Raw genomic sequence first — 26134 nt, forward strand, 5'->3', positions numbered from 1 at the left:
TAAAAGGTTCCCCGAGCGGAAATAGAGGGTGGGAGGGAGAGCTTGAGAGCTGAAGTGGGGGAGAAGGGCACAGAGGAGGGAAGAGAAGAGGGGGAGAGGTGGGGAGATGGAATATAAACGAGAGTCAAAGATAGAAGAGCTGGGAAGACAAGTGAATGCGCAAGAGGCGGGAAGTAATAAGTGAAAGATAGGGAGGGAGGGAGCGAAAGATGCAGAGGGAATGGGAGTCAGATGGTAAAGAGGAGAGGAGCAGAGAACTAAGAGGACTTGAGAAAGAGTGAACGGTGTATAGAAGGATGAAAGTGAGAGGAAGAGGAGGGACGCCTGGGAGGAGGAATAAAAGGGGTTGAGGGAAAGAAGTGGGGAGAAGAGCAGTAACCCAAGGTTCAATGCTCTTAATTCATGAGAAACGCAGGCTCTGTTAGACTGTTTTTTGAATAGTTTCAAACTTAGAATAAAATGGCTTTAAGAGGTCTGACAGGCTGGCTGAGTCTTTATTTAAATTATTTATCTACTTGATACTTGTTGGCAATTCTGATTTTGTGGGGCAATAACATGTTAATTGTATTCCTTAATGCACAAAAATGTGCCTGTAATGTAATGTAATGTAATGTAAAATAAATGTATAGAGTGCATAAATCACCCGAAGGTCTCAGAGCGCTGGCAGATACCTCAGAGCAGATAGACAGAGCAGGTCTATGGGCTACCAGCCAAAAAGAGCCAGGTTTTTAAGTGTTTACAGAACCTTAGATGGTTAGGTTCAGTCCTAATCTGGAGGGAAGGGAATTCCAGGCTACGGGGGCAGTTTTACTGAAGGCCCTTTCGCCATTTCTGACTGTGCGTACCCTGGGGATTGTCAGCAGTGACTTGCCAGTGGATCTGAGGGTTCTTAACGGGTTGTGGGGTTTAAGCTTTTGTTCAATATACATTGGTCCATGTCCATTGATGGTTTTGTGGACTAGGCAGCATAGCTTAAATTTTATGCGCTTTTTTATTGGGAGCCAGTGTAGGGTTTTAAGGCAGGGCAGAGATGGGGTGCGCTGGGGGAGATTTAACACCAGTCTAGGCGCAGTGTTTTGGAGAACCTGCAGGCGGGCCAAAAGGGTTGAATTGACTGAGGACAGTAGCGAGTTCCCATAGTCTATCCGATTGATAAGGAGTCCCTGGACAACGAGCATGCGAGATGGGAGAGGGATCCATTTGAAAATCTTCCTCAAGCTGCGCATAAGGCCGAAACTGGTCTGAACTACTTTGTTGACGTGTTCAGTCATTGATAACTTATTATCAATGATCACCCCAAGATTTCTGACTGAATATTTGGGTGCGGGGCAGGGGCCGAGGGAAACTGGCCACCAGTCATCGGACCAGGTCTTATCGGCCTTTCCAAATAGCACAATCTCCGTTTTGCTGGCGTTCAGCATCAGGAAGTTCTTTGTCATCCAGTTTTGAACGTCAACCATGCACTTTTTAAATCTCAGTTTGGTCTGATCTGAATCATGGTTTATTGTAATCAGTATTTGGGTGTCATCTGCGTAGGACACGGTTTCAAAGCTGTGTGCTCGAATAACCTTTGCCAAGGGGGAGACATAAAGGTTAAAAAAAGGGTGGGGCTCACAATTGACCCCTGTGGGACACCCTTGTCATTAGCATGATAGCAGGAGGAGTGGGAGCCAACTTGGACCTTTGACCGTCTGTTGGTAAGGTAGCTTTTTATCCATAATAGCGCAGAGCCCTCAACACCAACCTCAGCAAGACGTTCTAAAAGAATGTGATGCGAGATGGTGTCGAAGGCTGCGGACAGGTCAAGTAGGACAAGTATGGCCAACTGTTTAGAATCCAGGGTCATTCTGACATTGTCAATGATCTCAAGAAGGGCAGTTTCGGTACTGTGGGATGCCCTGAAACCCGACTCTGATGGATCCAGAAGTCTGTTAGACTCAAGGTGGGTGATGAGCTGCCTATTTATTAGAGATTCCATGATTTTTCCAAATAGAGGCAAGAGGGAAATGGGTCGATAGTTTGAGAGTAATTTAGGGTCGGCTGTGTTTTTTTTTTAGGATTGGCCTAATTTTCGCCTCCTTCCAGTGAGTGGGGACGGAGGAGTGCAGGAGGGACTGATTGAGGACTTTGGTTAAGGCGGGGACCAGGACAGGGGCGATTTTCGCTAAGATTTGAGGGGAGGCGGGGTCTCCTGACTTCATTTTATGCAGGGTTGCCTCCACCTCTGTTTCAGAACAGGTTGAGAATTCCCTTAGGCTGTTGCTGTGGGTTGTTGGGTCCCTGGAGTAGTTGGTGGGTGGCAGAGTAGTCTGAGGCAGGGGGGGGGGGGGGGGGGGGTATTGAGGAAAGAGTTTGTGTATGTCATTGATTTTTTCATGAAAATACAGGGCTACGGTGTCAACCCACTCTTTAGATTCGTTGGGTGTTAGCTGGCAGGCAGGTGGATTGGTGAACTCTTTTACAATTTTATATAGCTCTCTCTGAGAGTTGGCTGCTTGGGAGATCCTGTTTCCGAGATACACTTTTTTGGCCGTGGCAATTTCACTCATCTAGGACCTGTGAGCTGCCTTATAGTGTAGCCTGTCATTAATGTCTTTGGTTTGGCGCCATTTTCTTTCTGCAACCCTGACCAAGTGTTTGGTTATTTTCAGGTCCGGAGTGAACCATGGTAAGATCTTAGAAGGAGGCCTGGAGGCTCGTGCCGGGGCTATAGAATCTAGTGCCAGGGAGATGGCAGAATTCAGGTCGGTCGCTGCAGTATTAGGGTTGGTATTATCTGTGATGGGGGTGGGGAAAAATGGGTGGCAAAAGCAGTCTGGGTAATTTTGCTCCATGATCTGCTCAGTTTTTCTTGGGTGATTTTGTGAGGTTCAGGGTGGAGACTTATGATAGAGAATGTTATTACATAGTGGTCAGTCCAGAGCACAGGGGAGATCTGATTGATTTCTACTTTGGTCGAGTTGGTACAGATAAGATCTAGTGTGTGGCCAGCGTTGTGCGTTGGGCCGGTCGGTATTGGGTAGAGTCCAAGAGAGGTCAAGTTATTAACTAGATCTACAGTATGGGGGTTGCAGGTTAGCTCCAAGTGATAGTTAAAATCCCCTAATAGCAGGAAATTCCCTGTGGCCAGGGAGTAGGGAGCAATAGCTTCAATCAGCTTATTTACAAAGTGGGTTTTAACTCCTGGGGGTCTGTAAATAAGGGCCACTTTCCATGCCTCTTTATTCCCGAGGGTCAGGGTGACAATGCCCAGTTCGCCCCAGGGCTCTAAGTAGGAGTCATGGGGATGGAGTTTAATGGAGGATTTGTATATGATGGTGATACCTCCTACTTTTTTGCTGCGCCGGTCGAGGCTGTGTAATTTGTAGTCATGGGGCAGGGCGATAGCGATGTCTGGGGTAGAGGACTCTTGAAGTCAGGTCTCTGTGATAAATAATATATCGGGATTGTCGGAGTCCAGGAGCGACCAAACTTCTAGGGCGTGTTTGGGCAATGATCTTGCGTTGCAATACATGCACATTAGGTTTGTCGGGGAGTCAAAGTCCGGTATGCTATTATGAGTTTGCACTGTTTTAGCCAGGTTTGTACCATTCCCTTTGCAGTGGATAAGTGGTTTGGGAGTTTTATTACTAGTGCTGGTTGTATTGAGTTGAGTTCCTGGTTTGTATATCGTATGATACCCATTAAGGAGTCTGGGCCCGAAGGGCAGTAAGGAAACTAATATAGAGAATGAAAAGAGCAGTCCTGTACATACCATGCCTTTTCCTCTGGCTAAATTCCCGCAGAGTTGCTTTGCTGAAATCGTACAAAGGGTAATTACTGAATGTGATAGGCATCACAACACTTACAATCTCTGGCAAACAGGTGTTTGAAGGGGGATCGCAATTTAATGGGTGTGTTATAATAAGGCTGTATACTTTTATGTATTCACTATCCAAGATCCATAGAGAAACTTATGCCTGCAAGCAATGTTACATAAATGTAAATATTAAGCAATAGACCCTCCAGCAACATTAAAGAGTTAATTTTCATTGCTTGATTTCATTGCTTGGTTTTGCAACTAAGAAAGTATCACTCGTAGTCGTTGAAATGTCACTCATAATTTCACTGAAATTATGAAAATGTCACACATCGCAATCTAAAACCTTGGCAGCTATGTGTGGGTCGGTTTGGGGAGGATGAGGCAGGGATTAAGTGGTTGGCCTTCGTGGAAAGGTAGTCATGGCGTCCCAAATCTGTGCCAAATCCAGGCTGATATGTGGTGCATACCTTGTATTTTCACTTTGCGTGACCTTCCCTGTGGCCATGTTTAAGCCGGGTCCTCATGGTCAAAGGTTCTAATCCCGGTAGGTCCACTCAGCCTTTCATCTTTCTGAGGTCAATACAATTAAACCAGAGTTGGGTAACAATAAACATCTGTTATTCAGTGTCAAGATGCCCTTGGGTGAACTTTGTTTTACAAATACTTATGCTATGTTACTGGTGGAATCTCCTCAGCGTTGGATGTTACTCAACAGAGTATCTGCACCCCCCATGGGAGAAGCCACTTTGGTGGGTTTTGGCCTTAATGTTTTATCACCAAAGTATTTCTTCCCATGGCGGATGCTGCAACTTTGTTGGACAAACCTCCTGTGCACTGCTGGTTAATCCTTCATAAGGTGAATTTTCAACATCTGTCTTTGTCAGAGGGAGTAAGTCTGCCAGCATGGGGGGTGGAAAATCCGTCAACGCAAGTCAAAAGGCGGCTGTTTGTTGTGTAATTAAAAACAAGATACAGGGTTTTACTGTCATTTCAGTAATCTCATTTCGGCCACATCCAGTAAGGCGACCCTAAGCTTAGCTGCCCGTCTCTCCATGTAGGACAGAATAAACCTTTCTAATTCAGAAGTTGCTTTAATATATGAAAGTTTGGGTTGTCTCAATCCATCAAGATATATTTTAAATGCAGGCACATTGGACACAGGAAGGTGAGGGGGTAACATGGCCAACTAGAGCATGGGTGTCAATTCACTAAAATGCTAGGGGTACTGGAAGGGACATCAAAGGAAATGACTTCACATCAGGGCCTATTTCCAAGTGGAATACTCTGCTAAAACAATATTTCCCCCACTCCCCCATATGGACTCCCCACCACTCTCTACCTGTATATTTGAATCCCTGAAAGTCTCCTACTTCCTATGTTCAGTTACATCTTTCTGTTGCTCACACAGCATTTCAATCTTACTTTCTCAATGCTGCTCTCTGTGTGTATGAGTCACTCATCTCTCTCTCGCTCTCTCTCCACACCACACTGCTGGTTTGGAAGGTCGTGTGTGATGGGTTAGAATAGGCATAGCTTACCTTGGAGATGTCTGGGCAAGTAGTGACATACAAGCGTTTTAAGAGCTGCAGGAGCAGTACCAGTTCTCCCACACCCAGTTCCATTAAGTATCTGCAGCTGCCACACACCCTCTCGGTCAATATTCCCCCCAACACGCAGACTGCTGAATTCAACCCCCTCAAGGCTAAACTGTTGATGGGGAGGCTGGGGAACCATCACCCAGATCTATTGTTCTCCAGTTATCAATGCTCCAGACCGCTTTCCTGGGCTATGAAGGAGGTGGGGAGTCTGGGTAGGTAAGTTCGAGGATGAGGAGTGGTGTGAGGCTAGATTCGACCCCATGGAATTGGCTATCCCCACGTGCCTCCGGTTGGTCCAACTTAATTACCTACACATTAAGTACATAACTCCCCTGGGGCTCCACTGAGCCAGCCTGCTCTCCCAGGCCGTGATCGCTATTCACTACCAGAAGCAGATTTCTCCCACGCAGTGTGGTCATGCCAGGCGCTGACTCCCTTATGGGAGGAGATCGGAAGAGAGCTCTCTGCAATTTTGAGCGGCACCTCATTCTCACCCCAAGTTGCTTTGTTTGGGTTTCTGGAAGATGTGTGAGTAGAGGATGGAACGCATGTTTATCGGGGTAGCAACACTTGTGGCCAAGCGACATATTGCAAGCAAATGGAGTTCTACCAACTCCCCCTAACGGCGGTGGAGTGGCGGAGAGGAGTGGATTGGTATGCTCACCAGGAGCGACCCATACATGAGGCTCGAGGGTGCCCGCAAAAACACAAGAAGATTTGGGGCAGGTGGTGGACTTACTATGGACTGGACGTGGGGATAGCTGAATAACCTTGTGTATGTACTTATTGTTTTGGCTTGATCGACTGCGGTCATGTTTGTATTTTTTGTTGTTGCTGCAAAATCAATAAAATTGGTAGTTAACAAAATAAACTCACCAACTATGAAAAAAAGGAATGGGCTGTGTTCCCTCTTTACAATAATTCTAAGTAAAAAAAGACATGTCAATTCAATTCAAGAGGGATGCAGTCCACATCAAAAGCTGTGTCAGTGTAATTAGGCATTCCTCAAGGCAGAACTGTGCACAAACAAAGCCTCTACTTACCTTGCACACATTGTGTAGGCAATCTGTTGTTACTGGCTGGTAAACCAACTCTTGACAGCAAACACACATAAATGTTTGTTCTACATTCTTCAGGAAATTCTGTTGACAGAAAACAAAATGTATAAAAAATATACAATTCTTCCACAAAAAGCAAAACATATGCCAATCTAGTATACAACTAATATACAACACAACCTACAAGGATGGATCTCATGCTATTGTACCTTCTGTCGAATGCACTATTTACTTCTACTGTTATATACCATTAGGATCTATGGACATCACTTTGATGATTCATTGGTATTAAATGCTCAACTTTACTTGTATGTCATATTTGGTTTGCAGTGGAAAGTGCTGTAAATCACATGCTGTACACTCTCCTACCGTCTAGTGTTGGAAACCGATCATTTGAAGTTGTTTTTCTTTAGAGTCAAGTTTCACTTTCTTACATGACATAGGATGCTTGACATGTTCCGGAAGCTCACAAAGCACAGGTAATTAGACTACTCAATAGATTGTGTTCTTTCTAGTATGTTGGAGAGGTGTGTTTCCTGTTGCATAATTGAAGAATTAGGTACAGTCTAATACAAAAATGGTAAGTGTAATAGCTATTTTCCCCAACACTAGGGAAGTGGGAGGGTTTTCTGTCAACCTACAAAGCTGCAAACCGAGCGCTACTAGTGAGTAACATTTTCCATTTGTAGCATGTCTTGTTGCAAGCCACATGCTGTGTACAAACTGAATACCAAAAAGTAATTGAGGAAGTGGCTAAGTTTTAAAAACTGAGTAACCCACGTGTGCCTATCTACACACATGGATGTCTACAAAGTAATGTTTAGTAAAAGAGTGGAGGAAAGTCAATGAAGCTCATACAAATATTCGCTAATGGAATGTTACGACCTATGGGACCTTTCTTTGCGCATGGATTGATGCTGTGGCATGCAGACATTTACGCTTAGCCCAGGCAAGTACATTTAAATGCAAGAAACAATACATTGTGCACTCAGTGCACTAGAGATGGAATTACCCTGATGTGGTGCAACGAAGGCTGCAAACAGTAGTCTTTTTGAACTGCTTAGTTCTTTGGAGGTAGCACATGAGGGCACTTTTGACATCCAACATACGTAACAGCCTTTCCACTAAGTAATGTGTGTTACAGAAGAAGATTAGAAGCTCAATTATTTGATTTCTTAGAAAAGTAGAGTTTGCCTTGAGCAGAAAGGGATTGTATGTTTGTAAAACAACCCTATCTTTATTTATTTGAAAATCGTTTTTTTCCAATTGCTACCTCCTGCAATTTACCGCCTGAGCAGAATGGTAATGACCATCAGTAAAGCAGCTTTCAAAGCAATGTACTATATGGTAGTGTTATGTGATAGTTTACTAGGTACTTCGTTAAGTCTGGAAGGACTAGGTCTCAGTGGTATTATTCTTTTAAGGCCTTTAATGAAACTTGAAGGAGTAATTTGAAAAAGGAAAGTCGTGTTTAGTTTTACAGATAACTAGCTAGTGATGCTAAATGAAAACAAACTGACTTGTTAGATAACTGTAACTTATGTAGGAATAAGAGGTACTGTAGAGTGTGCTGTGTGTAAGCATGTATTATGCTATTTGAAAAGACTTACAGTAATAAACAGATCATCTCTACTTGGGAACACTGCAAGCTCTTGCCGTTGAGTGACACGCTTCCTTAAGTACAGCCATACATTCTATAGGTAACTGTAAATGCATACATTCTAAGTCTTAAGATGCCGGATTGTCAGAATCAAAGAGCATGGGCCTAGGACACAGAAGAGCACCCAGTTGCTGTCCAAAGAGATTGTGTTGGGTAGACAGCTTGTGAAAAAGATGTATTGACAGATCAAGTAGATGGGAGTTCCATCGCCAACGTGTCGATGTGGGGAATACTAAATCAATGTCATTGTAGCTTGCCTCATTTTGCGAATCACATAAGTAAAAGGGGAGGGGTGCAAAGGCATAAGCAAATGTTCCTTACTAAAATATGGCATTCCCATGTAGATTGTGGATGTGTACTACTAGACAAAGAAGTTGGCACCTTTTTAATGGTGGGAGCTGCACATAGTTCTGTTTGTGGAGTTGCCCACTCTGACATTTTGGATGGTATCAAAGGGATTTAACTGAGACTCGTGAATTTCCAAACTTCCACAAGTGCAGTTCCAAATGATAAAACCGTTTTCTAAAGCATTTTTTTAAAAACAACTTTTCTGACATCTTTTATAATAACATCATTTTTCTTTATAGTTTGATATTTTGACCAAAATATCATGTTTATAAATTTCGATCCCCCTTAACATTTTTAAATACACACACACACACACACACGCACATTTAAAGCATATGTGTACCACACACACACACACGTATAATATATAAAGTGGTATTTGAAGGTACATTTTCATGTTTGAATAAATATTATACATGTGTGCGTCATTATTTTTATGTTTTTAAAAAAAATAAGAAATTGTGGACACCTTTTTAGGTCTCGCGACCTATCGATGTGCGCAAGCGCATCGAGCGGAGCGAGAATTCAAGTGGCGAAAATCTTCTTCAAACCACGGGCTTTCAGCCCCGCGGTTTTCATGAAGTTCACGTGAACCACGTGATTAAACATGCACGCGCATCGGCAGCAGGCTTGCAAAAGGCTCTCCTCCCTCCCCACATCAAAGTAATCAATCACCCTCCCACAGGCTTCCCCAGCGCTGCCCCGCCCCCTGCTTCACGCCCAGGCCATCTGTTCCCTGCCAGACCTCGTTTAACTTGTTTTCCCTGCTTGCCTCTCCCCCGCCCCCCCTCCCCCACCACAGCAATGCCGAGGGCTGGTTTCACTTTCAGCACGGAAGACTTGCCTGCTTTGCCAACGCTTGTTATTAATTTTTTTTATATATTCAATGCTTGTTGCCGTTGCCTCTCTCCAGCTCCACGCCTGTTTCCCCTCTCCAGTTCTTTCCCCCTCCACGTCTCGCCTTTGACCCTAATCTCTTCACCTCTGCGTCTCTGCTTTCTCTCGCATCTCCCTGTCTCGACTTTTATCTGTGTATCTCATTTCTCTCTTCTCATCACTTCCCTCTCTTCTCATCACTTCCCTCTCTTCTCACCACTTCATTCTTTTCTTCACTCCCATGCATCGTTTTCCTTCTCTTTGTCTCTACTCCCATGCATCTTTTTCCTTCTTTTTGTCTCGAATTTCCCCTCCTTCGACTTCTTGCCAGTTCCTTTTATCCTCGTGACTGTTTATTTCACACTCCTTTTTGTTTTCCTCCCCTGTGATTCCACTCACTTTGTCTGCATCTGCTGTTCCATCACTTTACTTATTTTTCCTTCCAACGTAGTCTAGATTGCCTCTTGTTCTCTCCTCTTCACATCTTTGTTTCGTTGTCTGTCTTCTCCGTACTCTTTTCTCGGTTTCTGTACTAAGCTCTCCAACAATTTCCATGTTCTCCCCTCTCGTCTGTTTTTCCCTTCTCTCCCCCTGCCCGCAGACCACTAATTACATATCTTTTCCGCCTGCCTATGGATTAGGCAGGGTCAGTTACTCGTAAAAAGACCCGAAGGCGCTGAATCGGAGCGGAAAAACGTAACCAAAATGATGGGAGGCTCCGAGGGAGATCCAGCCGCCTGCACAGTCGACAGGAGGCTGCCACTGCCGGGGCTTTTGAGCAGGAGCGGAAGGAGTAGTTTCTGTCCTGTAACTCAAGTTCTGTAGTAGGGGTATCTCTGTTATAGTCATAATCTAGTGAATAGTCCCGCCCATGTGCGTGGACCCCGGCAATCAAAAATAATCTCTTAAGTTGTCAAAATAATGCAGAAACTGCAAAGACACTTAAGAGAGAATTTAAAGACAAATAATGCAGCCTATATCCACAGGCTACACTGTCCAGTACTTCAACTAGAAATCCCACCAAAAATCACCACACACAGCCCAGCCTGCTAGTTTCTACCATAGAGAAACCTGCCTCCCCCAGTCAAAGACTCAGGAATGATAGAGAGGAAGGTAGGGACAGACAAGCCCCATAGGCTGCCATTATGTGGCTTAAATAGGATACTGTGCCTTTAAGACAACTTTCCAGACTTCTCCCAGTATCCCAGAATGCATAGCAGGTCCAACTTACTTTCAGTTCTTTTTGAAGGCGTATAAAACGCCAGACCTGCAGCATTGTTTACATGAAGAATTCTCCACCGGGGAGGAGGGAGGGCGCTTATGACTATAACAGAGATACCCCTACTACAGAACTGGAGTTACAGGACAGAAACTACTCCTTCTGTAGTAGGGGATCTCTGTGTATAGTCATAATCTAGTGAATAGAATGGCAAGCCCATCCCCACAACTAAGCGGCGGTGGAGAGTAAATACATAATGCCACTATCGTGCGAACAAATTCCGCAGCGAAGCCTGTCCAACCTGAGCGTCTGCCCTGGCGTCAGTGTCCAGGCAGTAATGCTTAGCAAAGGTATGAACCGACTTCCAAGTGGCTGCCTCGCAGATTTCAGCAATCGGCACGTTACGGAGCAGAGCCGTCGTGGCAGCTTTGCCCCTGGTGGAATGAGCCTTAGGCTTACCTCCTAAGGTCTTATTAGCCTTCTGATAACACAATTGTATGCAGGACACAATCCACCTAGAGATGGACTGCTTAGAGGTCGCAAGACCTGTCCTGACCGATCCATAATTGATAAACAACTGGTCAGACCTACGAATATCTTTGGTTTTATCCAGATAAAATTTCAACACCCTCCTAACATCCAGAGAATGGAGAGACCTCTCCGCTGGGGATGAAGGGTTCTGAAAGAACGTAGGTAAAGTTATAGTCTGGTTGACATGAAAGTCAGAAATAACCTTGGGAAGAAATTTAGGGTGAGTACGCATAAAAACCTTAGCAGCATGAAATACAGTATAAGGTTCATTACAACACAACGCCTGAATTTCACTCACCCTGCGGGCCGATGTAATGGCCACGAGGAACGCCGCCTTCCAGGACAGGTGCTGCAACGAAGCCTTATGAATAGGTTCAAAAGGTTCCTTCATCAATCTGGACAGCACCACATTCAATTCCCATGAAGGCGAGGGAAGCCTGACAGGAGGGAATACTTTCTTCAATCCTTCCAGAAAATCTTTGATCACGGGGATCTGGAAAAAGGAAGTCTGTGAAGGGCATTTCCTGTAGGCAGTCAATGCAGCCAGATGAACCTTAATGGAATGCACATTAAGGCCAGACTGCGCCAAATGTAAAAGGTAAGGAAGGATGACATCCTCCTTACAGGTCGTAGGATCATGGTTCTTAGACTGGCACCAGATACAAAACCTCTTCCACTTGTAAGCATATGAAGTCCTAGTGGAAGATCTCTTGGACTCCTTCAGAATGTCCATGCAATCATCGGGCAGATTAAGATGGCCATACTGCACTATCTCAGGAGCCATGCCGCCAAACTCAAAGACGAGAGGTTGGGGTGTAACATCCGTCCCCCGAACTTCGTGAGAAGGTCCGGCCTGCACGGCAACCGAATGTGAGGAAGGAGAGACCGGTGAAGCAGGTCCGTGAACCACCACTGCCTGGGCCACTCCGGGGCGATGAGTATCATCCGAGCCCTGGACCGGGCCAGCTTGATGAGCACCGCCGGAATCAGGGGAATGGGAGGAAAGGCGTACAGAAAGTTGTTCGTCCAGTCGATCCATAACGCATTCCCCAGCGTCCCTTGCTGGAAGTACCTGGAGGCGAAGTCTCTGCACTTGCTGTTTTCGGCGGTGGCGAACAAATCTACGTCTGGAGTTCCCCACCTTGCGAAGACTTCTCCTAGTACTTCGTCGTTTATGACCCATTCGTGGTTTTCCTGAAGCAGTCTGCTCAGTGCGTCTGCCTGAACATTCTGCACACCTGGTAGATGGGTGGCCGTTATCGTCAGTCCTCTGGCCAGGAGCCAGTGCCAGATCGTCTGCGCCTCCTGTGACAGAGTGCGCGATCTCGACCCCCCCTGCTTGTTGAGGTAATACATCGTGGTGGTATTGTCCGTCTGTACAAGCAGAGAGTTGGTCCGGAAGGACGGAAGAAAGGCCTTCAGCGCCAAGTGAACAGCTCCGAGTTCCAGGAAATTGATGTGATACGTGGCCTCCATCGGTGACCACGCGCCTTGAATCTGCAGAGTCCCGGAGTGCGCTCCCCATCCCAGAAGAGACGCATCCGTCACGACAGTCTGCGTGGGAATGTCCTTGTGAAAGGGAACCCCTCTGAGGAGATTCTCCGCCGAACACCACCACTTCAGGGACTGAAGAGCATGCAGCGATAGGCGAATCTTGTCGTCCCAAGATCCTTTCCTCTGATCCCACTGGTCCTCCAAGCACTCCTGCAACGGTCTCATGTGCAGCCGTGCGTGTGGCGTCAGGAAGATACAAGAGGCCATCGATCCCAGTAGAGAAGACACCGTCCTCACTGTTGTAGATGGAGTCGTCATAAGAGCCTGAGCCTTCCGAAGGAGTGATAATCGTCGCTCTTCCGAAGGAGACACGCTTGCTGACAGCGTATTGATGGAGGCTCCCAAGTACTGTATGCATTGGACCGGAGTCGGGACAGACTTGGCCATGTTGATGTGCAACCCCAGCTTGTTCAAGAGAACGCACGTCTTCTGGAAGTGTGCTCGCGCTTCCGAGAAGGAGGATGCCTTGATCAGCCAATCGTCCAAGTAAGGGTAGACGAACACCTTGTTCTTCCTCAGGTGTGCCGCTACCACCGCCATGCACTTCGAGAATGTCCTTGGCGCAGACTTCAGTCCGAATGGGAGTACTGTGTATTGATAGTGATTGGTGCCGACTTGGAACCGCAGGAACTTCCTGTGTTTGCGTGCAATGGGCACATGGAAGTAAGCATCCTGTAGGTCTATAGCGCAAAGCCAGTCTCCCTGTTGCAACTGAGGGTAGATCTGGTGCAACGACAGCATGCAGAACTTTTCTCTGCGAATCAACTTGTTTGCCTGTCGCAAATCCAGAATGGGCCTGAACTCGTTCTTGTCCTTCTTGCGAACCAGAAAGAACCGGGAGTACAGACCTCTTCCTCTCTGAGACAGAGGTACGTCTTCTATCGCCCTTTTCCTTAACAGGATATCCGCTTCCGCCTGAAGCTCGCGCAGCTGAAACTGCGAGCTGACCGGGGGAATCGCTGGAGGAGGGCTGGTGAACCGAAGACTGTATCCATTGCAAACAATATTCAGCACCCACTTGTCCTGAGTAATTTTTCTCCACTCTGCCAGAAAAAGTAGGATGCTTCCCCCTACCGGAGTGGGTAACGGATCCGGGGGAAGTAAGTTCCTAGGGCCTAGACCCCGCCTGGCCCTTGGGCGCCGGAGCCGACTGCTGGCCTCCTCTGCCCTTCTGCCGCTTCTGGAACGGCTTACGGAACGGCTGCTGCTGTTGCGAGTGCCCCGAAGCCTGTCCCCGTCCACGGCCTTGTCCTCCGAACCGCCGTTGGAAAGGGCGGTACTGCTTCTTGGTCTCCTTGGGCTTTTCCAGGCCCACAGCCGTCAGCGTTTCGGCCTCCGCCTTCATGCGGGCCATTTCATCATCTGCGTGCTTCCCGAAGAGGGTCTCCCCGGAAAACGGCAGATTGGCCACCCTCTGCTGTGCGTCCGGTTTCAGGGACGTCAGCCGGAGCCATGCGTGGCGCCGTTGGTTGATCCCGTGGCAAAACCCGTGAGCCGCCAACAGGGAAGAGTCCGCAGCCGCGCTGATTATCTGGTTGGCCACCAACATCCCCTCACTCAGGACTTCCATGAAGTCTTCACGCTGCTCCCGAGGTAAATGCTCCGCAAAGCGCTCGAGGGAGTCCCAGAGGGCGCGGTCGTAACGCCCCAACAGAGCCGTGGCACTCGCCGCTTTCATGGATGTCGCGGAAGTCCCACAGATTTTTCGCCCCGCCGAGTCCATCCACCTAGACTCCTTGTCCGGGGGAACCGTGGAGGTCGGAGTGGTGGCATGCTGCTTGCGGGCCGCCGTGACGATGACGGAGTCAGGCGGAGGCTCCGCTCTCAAAAAGGCCGGATCCGAGTCGGGAGCCCGGTATTTCTTTAGTAATCTGGACGGGGCCGCTCTCGTCACCGCCGGGGTGAGAAACAGTGCCATAGCCGGTTCTTCCAGGCCCGGCACCAAGGGCAGGAGGGGACGAGACATGTGCCTCTGATGTAGAGTCTCGAAAATGACGGACGTCTTCGGAGTAGGCACTGTCAGTGTAATGCCTAGCTTCGCCGCGCCCCTCAACAGGACGTCCTGAAAGGCAACCAGGTCATCTATCGGGGACACTCTGGTGTCCGGCGACCCCGATAGCGTAGGTGAATAGTCCCTGGTCCCAGATGATCTCGTGCGAGAGCGAGATTCGCGCCTCCTATGGCGGTGTCTCGACCTCGTGGAAGATCTGCGCCTAGAGCGAGAACGAGACCTGCCAGCTCTAGGGCGCTCCTTCGGTTTGCGAGGAGGGGTCTTCCGTGGTTCCTCACGGGGTCTCTTCGGATCCTCCCGGGGCTTCGGTTTCGGGGTCCCCTTGGGAGGAGCAGGCAGGGACGGCAGTGAAGTGGACCTCGGCGGAGGAACCACCGGCTGCGGGGTGGGCCCATGCGGAGGGACCGGAGGTGGAGCAGGATCCCCCGAAGGAAGTGGTGGTATGGGCGGAGGGTCCTCCTTAGGTACGGGTGGAGGAGTAGGAGTCCTGGGTCGAGATGGAGTGTACACTTCCGAGTACACCGAGCCCGGTGACCCTTTAGGGGACGGGTGCGGAGATCCATCCCCATCCGCAGGCGACCGCTTCCTCTTGCGTCCACTGGAAGCGGCGTGACTCCTGGGGCTAGAGCCCCCTCTGTGTCGTTTTGGAGAGGGTGACCTACTCCTCGACGCTGACCGCTGTCTGCTGGACGCAGAACGACGCTTCTCCGGCGTCGAATGGCGCTTCCTGGACTCCGGCGTCGAACGTCGTCCCCTCGACGTCGACCCTCTCATCCTCGGCGTCGAACGTCGACTCCTCGACGTTGATCTCCTCTTGCGCGACCTCTCACGTCGCCCTCTCGACGTCGGGCGGTCCGCCCTCGACGTCGACCGCCGTCGTCGTCTTGATGTCCTCGACGTCGAGGAGCCCCTCGACGTCGATCGGCGGTGTCGCCTCGACGACGACCGACGGTGTCGCCTCGACGGCGAGCGTCGGTGCCGCTTCGACGGCGAGCGTCGATACACGTCCCTGCGCCTTCGGCGTCGGTATGAAGACCTCGACGTCGACGATGACGTCGACGGCGGCTTCGACGTCGGCTTCTCCTTCGCCGTCGAGCCGTCACGCCGTCTCGACCCGGAGCCCCGGGGAGACAGGGAGCACGCCGTCGTCATCCCTCTCGACGCCGTCGTCGAAGCCCTCGACGTCGACGGAGAATGGGATCGTTGGCTGGACTTCCTGCCCCCGGGGAGCCCCCCAGGGGCCTCAGCAGAGGCAGAGGGATCCCTCCCAGGCTGCCCAGACCCACCTGCAGCACGTTGACGCCTATCCTCCAGGCCAGCCAGCCTGATCTTCAATCTGTCCCTGAGGGTCCTAGCAGAAAGTTGCTGGCAGATAACACACTCCTCAGGGCCATGATCTTCTGGAAGGCACACGATGCAGACATCATGGGGGTCGCTTTTGGCCTTCTTCCTCTCACATGCTGGGCACTTAACAAAAAGGCCAGGCATTTCGGAGCCCCAAAACGCCTAAAAAACAGCACAAAAGTGAGAAGAGAACACCAAGCAGTAACTGCAACACTTTTAAAAGTCAAAAGTGCAAAAACGAATTCAATAAACCCTTGAAAAAGGGAGAGCTCAATGCCAGGGTCCTGTAAGCAGGAGCCGGAAAAAAGAACTGAAAGTAAGTTGGACCTGCTATGCATTCTGGGATACTGGGAGAAGTCTGGAAAGTTCTCTTAAAGGCACAGTATCCTATTTAAGCCACATAATGGCAGCCTATGGGGCTTGTCTGTCCCTACCTTCCTCTCTATCATTCCTGAGTCTTTGACTGGGGGAGGCAGGTTTCTCTATGGTAGAAACTAGCAGGCTGGGCTGTGTGTGGTGATTTTTGGTGGAATTTCTAGTTGAAGTACTGGACAGTGTAGCCTGTGGATATAGGCTGCATTATTTGTCTTTAAATTCTCTCTTAAGTGTCTTTGCAGTTTCTGCATTATTTTGACAACTTGGGCGGGACTATTCACTAGATTATGACTATACACAGAGATCCCCTACTACAGAATTTCTTAAACTCCTAAATGCACATGCATTTTCATTTGCCAGCTATTCTTTTTAAACGGCATCTGGATTTCGATAGTCATAAGAAAGCCGTCTGCAAGTGTAATCGTGGCAAGGTATTTGAATCGAAATTAGGGGCGCATTCGAAGTGATCAGTGCACGCGCACTTTCGGCTGCTCACTTCAGGTGCTCTTAAAGTCTCACCTGATTGTAAAGATGTAACGCTCCTTCACGTGCGAGGCTCAGTGCGCTCCAAAAGGCCAGACTTCTGTTTCCTGTGAAGTACTACTGCGATGCTGCCAGTCTCTGGCACTCAAGAGGTTCCATAATCATAGCACGTTATTTGAGGTGTTACAGAAAAATAGGGCAATGATTAAAGGCACGATATATAGGTTTACACAATAGTCTTATAGTCTCGGCTCTTTTCCGGCCACTCACTCACGCAACGCCACTCACCCACGCAACGCCACTCGCCCACGCAACGCCACTCGCCCACGCAACGCCACTCGCCCACGCCACTCGCCCACGCAACGCCACTCGCTCACGCAATTCAACTCGCACATGCAATGCCACTCACACAAGCATCGCCACTCACACACGCAACGCCACTCACACACGCAGCGCCACTCACACACGCAGCGCCACTCAGACACGCAACACCACTCAGACACGCAACGCCACTCAAACACGCAACGCCACTCAAACACGCAACGCCACTCAAACACGCAACGCAACTCACGCACACAACGCCACTCACGCACGCAACGCCACTCACGCACGCAACGCCACTCACGCATGCAACGCCACTCACAGATGCAACGCCACTAACACACGCAACGCCACTAACACACGCCACGCCACTCACACACGCCACGCCACACACACATGCCACGCCACTCACACATGCCACGCCACTCACACATGCCACGCCACTCACACATGCAACGCCACTCACACATGCAACGCCACTCACACATGCAACGCCACTCACACATGCAACGCCACTTATCAACGCAACGCCACTCATCCACGCAACGCCACTCATCAACGCAACGCCACTCATCCACGCAACGCCACTCATCCACGCAACGCCACTCATCAACGCAACGCCACTCATCAACGCAACGCCACTCACACATGCAACGCAACACACCCACGCAACACCACTACCGCCACTCACACATGCAACGCCACTCACACATGCAACGCCACTCATCCACGCAACGCCACGCCACTCACACATGCAACGCAATGCACCCACGCAACACCACTCACACATGCAACGCCACTCACACATGCAACGCCACTCACACATGCAACGCCACTCATCCACGCAACGCCACTCATCCACGCAACGCCACTCACACATGCAACGCAACGCACCCACGCAACACCACTCACACATGCAACGCCACTCACACATGCAACGCCACTCACACATGCAACGCCACTCACTCAAAGCAACGCCACTCACTCAAAGCAACGCAACTCACTCACGCAACGCCACTCACACACGCAACGCCACTCATCCACGCAACCCCACTCATCCACGCAACCACACTCATCCACGCAACACCACTCGCACACGCAACGCAACACACACATGCAACGCCACTCACACATGAAACGCAACTCACACATGCAACACCAATAAAACATGCAACGCCACTCACACATGCAACGCCACTCACACATGCAACGCAAGTCACACATGCAACGCCAGTCACACATGCAACGCCACTCACACAGGCAACGCCACTCACACAGGCAACGCCACTCACACACGCAACGCCACTCACACACGCAACACCACTCACACACGCAACACCACTCACACACGCAACACCACTCACGTTGCCAATAGGTCTCGCAGTAGGAAAGTTGGAGCCATTACAATTGCAAATAACAATGCCTTTTATTTTTTTTTTCATTTTTAAAACATAAAGGGCTTTGTCATTTACAAAACCAATAGCTCCAACTTTCCCACTGCGAGACCTATTGGCAACGCCAGTGCTTGTTATATTTATACGTATGTAGCCTTTTCGATATTATATATATATATATAGATATATATATATATATATATATTATTTTTGTGGAAACTCAAGACCCCCCCTTATTTTATATATACATGTTTACAATGGACACCTATGTTTTAGCAATATATTTAATACCTTTAACTGTAAAAACCTAACCCCATTACATCTGTGTGCATAGATATTTTGATATAGATATATGTAGAGAAGTGTGGCTCAGGGGTTAGAGGCGGCAGACCCGGAAGCTGAGATCGGCCCTGGACCAGGGTTCAATTCCCCGCCTCGGCGGGTCTCGGGCTAAAAATTACACGGACTCGATAATTCTCGCTCCGGTGCCTTCTCGACTCACGGGTTCACACTCTGCGACTCTGGGAAATAGCTTGCTTAATCTCCACAACGGCCCCTCGCGGCGGGATGCCTGGCTTTCACCTTGTGGATACCCTGCCAGGGGTTATCTCACAGGGGAATACCAGGACGGGTTCCCTAAGCAAGCGCCGGGAAACCCACTGCGGGTAGCTGTGCGCTATATAAGCTCAAATACATTTACATTTACATGTATATATTGTTTTGGGGGAGGTAACACCTAAACACCATTTTGGGGGGCGCTAGGTGGCACACATGCAGATGGCCGCACTAGCATGTGGCTCCATTAGTCTGGCACTCAATATCCTTAATTTATCCTGCTCACGGACCTCAATGACGGATCTGACTATAGATGGAGGTAGATCTTAACTCGCTGCAACTCCGATACAGAATTCGGCCAAGCCGAGACAATATTGCAGAAGATACGACCGTGTTAAGATCTTGCCGTGGGGGCGGACTGAGAAGAGTGAAGCCGGCGAGCGGACTCGAAGAACACGCGAGCCTGCGGTGGCCCATGTGACGCTCAGACCACGGGACGCTGTTCACTACAGGGAGACTCTACAATTGTGGCCAGATAAAGACTTTGCCCGTGGACCAGTCTGATGCCTGCGCTGGGACCCTGATTGCCGAGACTGCTCTTGACGGTGATCGGAAGGGGAACTGAGGACGAGGAGTGGCGGTAGGTGCTGCACTGCGTGGGGTCTTTTTGCGGTGGGGACCCTGATCGATCCGGCTGCCGGTCCAGCTTATTTGCAATATCCGGGCAGGACTCTACTTGCCCGGCTGCAACACGGAAGGTAAATGGAGGTCATCTCTGCTACTAAGTCTATAATTTAATGCTGGAAACAGCGCAGCATACTGCTCCCACACTTGCGGGGGCTGCGTCTGACGAGCTCTGCTGCCGCAGCCCGTCCCTGCACTAGAATACTGCCTTGCCGGGGTGGAGGACGTGAAACATCAGATCGGGCGCTGCACACTCCTGGGTACCCCATAGATAGCAACCTGTTAACTCTCTGAAGGCCATAATTTATTTTTCTTTATTATTTAAGCTTGTAGAGCGCGACAGCTACCCGAAAGGGTCTCCCGGCGATACTGCAGCTATCAAGAGATGGTTGGCCAAGTAGTTATAGATCGAAAAGCCAGGTCCTAACAGCTTTGCGAAAACAAATAAGGCTGTCCTCAGACTGGATGGCCAGAGGAAGGGAGTACCATAACTTGGGCCCTAAGTAAGAAAAGGCGCGACCTCCCATTCTGGAGAGCTTGATCCTGGGAACTGAGAAAAGGCATCGGGAGGAAGAGCAGAGGGAACGGGAAGGTGAATAAGATTTTACTAGGGTCTGTAGATAACTAGGTGCCACCAAATGCCTGATCTTATGCATGTAGGTGAGAGCCTTAAACCTCACTCGGTTTTCAACCTTCAACCAGTGAAGATCACGGAGGCGGTTGGATATGTGATCGGTTTTGCGGCAACCGCTGAGTAGACGCGCGGCAGCGTTTTGGACTAGTTGCAGGCGACGGGTGACAGCCTTGGCCACCCCCAGGTAGAGCATGTTGCCATAGTCCAACCGGGAGGTGACCAAGGCACTCACCACCGTCCTTCTTGTGTCATCAGGCAACATCCACAGGATCTTGCCAACGTATGATGGTAAAACATATGGCAGATACTTTACTAACTTGACATTGCATTGTCAGGCCCCTGTCAATGACAACGCCTAAATTTCGTACTTGGTCCCCTGGTACAGCAAGGGGACCTAGGTTTGCTGGCCAGTGTCTCGAGGTCCACAGGTTAGGCTTCTGTCCTAGGACAAGGACCTCCGTCTTCTCGCCATTCAGTTTGAGAAGGTTGTAATTCATCCATTTTGCTATTTCTCCAAGACCAAACTGAAGGTGGGAGGAGGAGGCCTCACCGCAGTTCGTGAGCGAAAAGATAACCTGGGAAATCGTCGGCATAAGTGAATAACGTAAGACCGACATTATCAGCTATATGAGCTAGAGGGGTAACAAAGATTAAAAAGGAGGGGACTGAGGATAGAACCCTGAGGAACACCATGGTGCTGTGAGTAGGTATTGGAAGTGGCAGACCGGGAGAAAATTTGAAAGGTGCGTTTGGAAAGAAAGGAGGCCAGCCAGTCCAAAGCTAATCTTCCACGCCCATGGTGGTTAAGGTGTCAAGAAGGATTTTGTGAGAGATGGTGTCAAACGCCGCGCTGAGGTCAAGTAGTATCAGCGCGGCCGTTTCACCTTCGTCAAGCAGGGACCGTAGGTTCTCGGTAACGCCCAGGAGAGTGGTCTCCGTCGAAAAACCCGGCCGGAAGCCTGACTGGGAAGGATGAAGTAAGTTGTTAGGGCTCACATACTGAGTAAGATAAAAATGGATGTGACGCTCCAGGACCTTAGAAAAAGCAGGTAGCAATGAGATGGGGCGGTAGTTAACAAGAAGCTCGGGATCGGCGGTTGGCTTTTTTAAAAGTGGCGTGACCATTGCATGTTTCCATATGGCAGGAACCGTGGCAGTCTTTAATGATAAATTCAGGATGGAACAGATTTTAGATAGATGCAGGGGGTCAAGCGCCCTAAGTACAGAAATAGGGAGGGGATCCAAAGGGGAGCCAGATTTTACATTACAGAGCAATTCCTGAAGACCCTCTGGCTGTAATTCAGGCCAAGCTAAGAGCGGGTGGAGAAGGGAGGTCTCGGGCCGGGGTGCTTTCTCTACTAGAGTGGATTGGACAGCGGTCTTGTTATTAGAGTTGCAGGTGGAGATGTCCTGATGGATCTTCTCCACCTTGCTTAAGAAAAACTGGGCAATTTCATCGCATTTCCTGTCTGTCAGAGGAGGGGTTTTAGCTAAAGTGGAGGAGCCTGCAAGATTTTTCATTAAGCTGAACAAGACTTTGGAATTATCGATGGCATCTGTTAAGGATTTCGTCCCAAAGTTGGCCCTAGTAGAGGCGCACGCTTTGTGGTATGATTTCAAAGCGATTCTATAAATTTGGGCTGCATGCTGAGAATAGTCTTTGCGCCAAAGGCGCTCAAGCTTCTTGCACCGAGACTTCTCAGCTTTTAATGCCTCGGTGTACCATGGGGCGGGCATCTTATGAGATACATCCTGCTTTAGAGAAGTAGGGAGGACGATATCAATGGCATTTTTTAGCCAAGAATCGATCAGCATAGCGGAAGTTTCCACATCAACTTGTGTGGACAGTTCCAAAGGGAGATGGAAGGCAAGAACTTTATTCAAAGAACCGATGTCCAATTTCCTCCATGCCCTGCTCCTTTCCGCATAGTTGCCTCTGTGCAGGACTGCGGTGGTCAGAGCCGAAATTCTGAAATTGACAAGATAGTGATCTGACCAAAGGACGGGCAAGGCCGGAAGACATTGTAGATCTGGCAGACTGGAGAAAATGGGGTCTAAGAAATGTCCACCTTTGTGTGTGGGACCATGATTATGTAAAATAACGTTCATCGACTGGAGGTCGGTGATCAAGGTTCTTGCTACAGTGTTGCTAGGGTCGTCCAAATGAATGTTAAGATCACCCACAACTAGAAGGGTACTAACGTTAGGCAACAGGGAGGCAATGAGCTCAGACTTGTGAGTGACCCAGTCATTGACTGGCACTGGTGAGCGGTAGATAAGAATGCCATTTAGGTCTAAAAGATGCGGCTTCGCAGTTTTGTAGATTAATACGGTCTAAGAAGCATTGATACACGTTTTTAAAAAGAATGGCAATGCCCCCACCAATTTTGGCCACCCTGTCACACCTGACCATGGCATAGTTAGTCGGAAGTGCTTCTGCAATATCCGGGCCCGAACCTTCATGGAGCCAAGACTCCGTAACGAAGAGGGCGTCCGGTTATTCGTCATTTAGAAGGTCAAAGATCTCACGTCTGTGCTTAGGTACAGAGCGACAGTTCATGCTGAGGAAATTATATACTTTTTTAGAAACAATCGGCAATTGAGGTGTACAGCTATGACAGAGTTGGGGAACCTCGAGGGACAAAGAGCAGTTAGAGCAAGACTGTGAGGACTTGGTTGTTAAATTGAACGTGGAACAGTCTGCATGACGATAGGGCCTATAAGCTCGCAGTAAGCTGGTGCTGTAGGTAAGTCTAGGAGATGGCTTGGCAATTTGGCCAGGGGGTATGGCCCCTGGGCCCGTTTGGGCGCCGACGGGCACGCCTTTGGCGCGCCTGCTGCGCAGCAACCGGGGACTGTTGGCATCCATTTTAAGTGGCAAGGAGTCAGATGAGCCCTCCCCCTTGGACATTAGCATCTGCATGGGGCCTCACACTCGCATAGGAGCACGCATGCAGTAGTGAGGAACACATTGTAGTAACCTATGGGAAACGCAATTCTGAATCTCTTCACCAGTGCAATCTACCAGCTCCTTGAATGCCATAAACAGGCGCCATCTCGAAACCAGGAACTGCCGGCCTCCATTTTGAGTAGTGGGGGATAGATGTGCCTTCTTCCATGGACATTAGCACCTGCATGGGCCCTCTCACTTGCATAAGAATATGCATGCTGTAGCGAGAACCACACTGAAGTAACCTATCGGAGGCACAGTTCTGAATCCCTTCACCAGTGCAACCTGCCAGCTCTTTGAATGCCATACTTAGGCGCCATCTTTAAACCAGGGACTGCCGGCCTCCATTTTGAGTAGTGAGGAGATAGAAGCACCTTTTCCTATGCACCTGCAAGAGGCCTCACACTTACATAAGAGCGTGCCTGTAGGGGCACAAACCACTCTATAGTGGCCTACTAGAGACATAGTACTGAGCCCCCTCACCAGCACACTAGCACGGGCTGCGTGGTCACTTCACTGAGGGCTCATTGAACGAGACCCGTTGCTCCACTAGCGGGCACGAGAAATCACTAGCGGTTTCACTAACGCACAGCAGAGACATTGGCCTCAAGCTTTGGTTCCATCGCTACTAATGCGGGAGCGGCCGCAGAGTGGCCCTCATTCCTCAGTCTGGGGGCAAACATACCAGGGCTGCGAGCACACTACCAGGCAGATCATAAGCCCTATCATGGGGAAACCGGATACCCGCCAGCCGAAGTTAAACTTTGAAACAGCGAAGTGGAGTGCCCGACATCTGCAAGATGAGCAGGAGGGTGACAGGGGGGACGGTGCCCAGGAAGATGCGCCATCGCAATCTGCAGAAATGCAAAGTACTATTCAGGAGGTTCGGTAGGGTTTCGCCACCATAGTTAATAAAGTGGACAGAATGTCGAAGCGCATGGATGCCATTGAGCACAAACTTGAAGGGCATGAGGACAGTCTCAAAGAAGCCGAACGTCGCTTATCAGATACCAAAGATACAACGTCTCGGCCACAACGCAAATTGCCCAAATGGACAAGCTGTTGAAACTCATTGCGGTAAAAAATGAGGATTTAGAAGCGCGGAGTCAGCGCAATAACATCCGCGTCCTTAGAATACCTGAGTCAACAAACACGGGGAGAATGGAGAATTACGTCGAGAAGTTGCTGGTGGCGTCGATAGGAGCTGAATCCTATTCCAATCAATTTATAGTAGAACAAGCTCATCGCACCCTGGGCCCGCGGCCGCCACCGGGTGGTACACCGCGCCCTATAATAGCGAGACTCTGGAACTACAGGGACCGAGACGTTGCCCTCTGTGTATCGAGAAGTAAACAACAACTATCCTACAACGGAAATACCTTCTCAATCTACCCAGATTTCACCCCCATAGTTCAGGACGAGAGGCGCACGTTCTCTGCAGTGAAAAACAAACTACGCCTAGCCCAAATCGACTGCGCATTGTTATATCCCGCCCGCCACAGAGATACACATCAGGGCAAGCAAAATTTTTTCACGAAGCCGCAACAGATAGATGAATTCCTAAAGCATTTGAAACGCGCGAGCCGGAACAACGGATCACACACACTTTGTCTCAACAATCAACCTCGATTGGTGCAGAAGACGACTCACAATGACGGTTTCCCATATGAACAGTGTTTTTGTATATCGGCGTTACTATATTAACTGACTAACTGCTGGAACTGCGTCGCGGGACATACAAAACTGGTCAGCTAGCGGTTTGTTTTGAGTTAATTTTGATGGCATGCCAGACACCCTCTGCCCAGGTCTGTACCCACTTATCCCACCTGGCACAGGCTAACAGGGCGAGGGATACCTGTGACGTCACCTGGGATTTACCCCAAAAGAGCATTAACCTCCTAGGGCTAGCTGCGTACTGACTGCAGCATATGTCTGGACCTTATTTTTTTCTACTTGTTGGGGTTGAGGGAGGGAGGGTGGGCAATCATTTCTGGCAAGTTGGGGTTTGTCAGTGGCAGGGGGTGGAAAGTGGGGAGGGTTGGGATAAATACAATACATTTAAGGGAATGGGAGTTTAGGAGTTATAATGGCACATATGCACAAGATGTTTCACACATACTTACTTTGTTGAGTACACACATTCTGGAGTGTGAACGACCACAGATCAGGACGGTGCAAAAAGAAATCATGGCACCGGCGGATAGGGTTACACTAAGAATACTGTCTTGGAATGTCAGGGGCCTTGGGGATCCGAGAAAGCGGAGGCAGTTAGCATATTTAGAGAGACAACAGATACATTTGACGTTTTTGCAAAAAACCCACCTGGATCCGAGGGCCCAAAATCACTTTGCAAAGAAATGGGCGGGATACCGATTATTTTCTTCCTACTCCACGTACGCACGTGGGATGGCAAAACTATTTAAAAAACAAACTCGATTTGAGCTGGCAGGGGTGACAGAGGATACACAGGGCAAATATGTTATCGCATGAGGGACACAGGGGAACGTGGGCAAGGATAGATTACTGTTTGCTGTCCAGGGGACTGGTGGCAGAGGTACGCGATGTGTTTCACTTGACTAGAACATTATCGGACCACTGCCCAGTGAAGGTATCGCTCATGCTTCCATGGTATGATAGCCCTAGGCCGTGTTGGAGACTACAACCCACAGCTTTGTTGGATACAGTTTTTCAAGCGGAATTGGGGGACGAAATCCAAGACTTCTTTGACAGGAATAAG

At 49.1% G+C, this 26134-nt stretch overlaps 1 protein-coding gene across 1 annotated transcript in view; it reads right to left on the reverse strand.

Annotated features, from left to right (window-relative positions):
* UHRF2 (ubiquitin like with PHD and ring finger domains 2) overlaps positions 1-26134 on the reverse strand; it is a 616766-nt gene that overhangs the window by 24294 nt on the left and 566338 nt on the right. The window contains exon 15 of the mRNA XM_086961356.1: positions 6444-6542. Within this exon, the coding sequence (XP_086817482.1) occupies positions 6444-6542 (99 nt within the window). The remainder of the gene's footprint in view (positions 1-6443; positions 6543-26134) is intronic.

This window comes from Lissotriton vulgaris, chromosome 3_1 (assembly GCF_964263255.1).
Source record: "Lissotriton vulgaris chromosome 3_1, aLisVul1.2, whole genome shotgun sequence".
Taxonomy (NCBI): Eukaryota; Metazoa; Chordata; class Amphibia; order Caudata; family Salamandridae; genus Lissotriton; species Lissotriton vulgaris.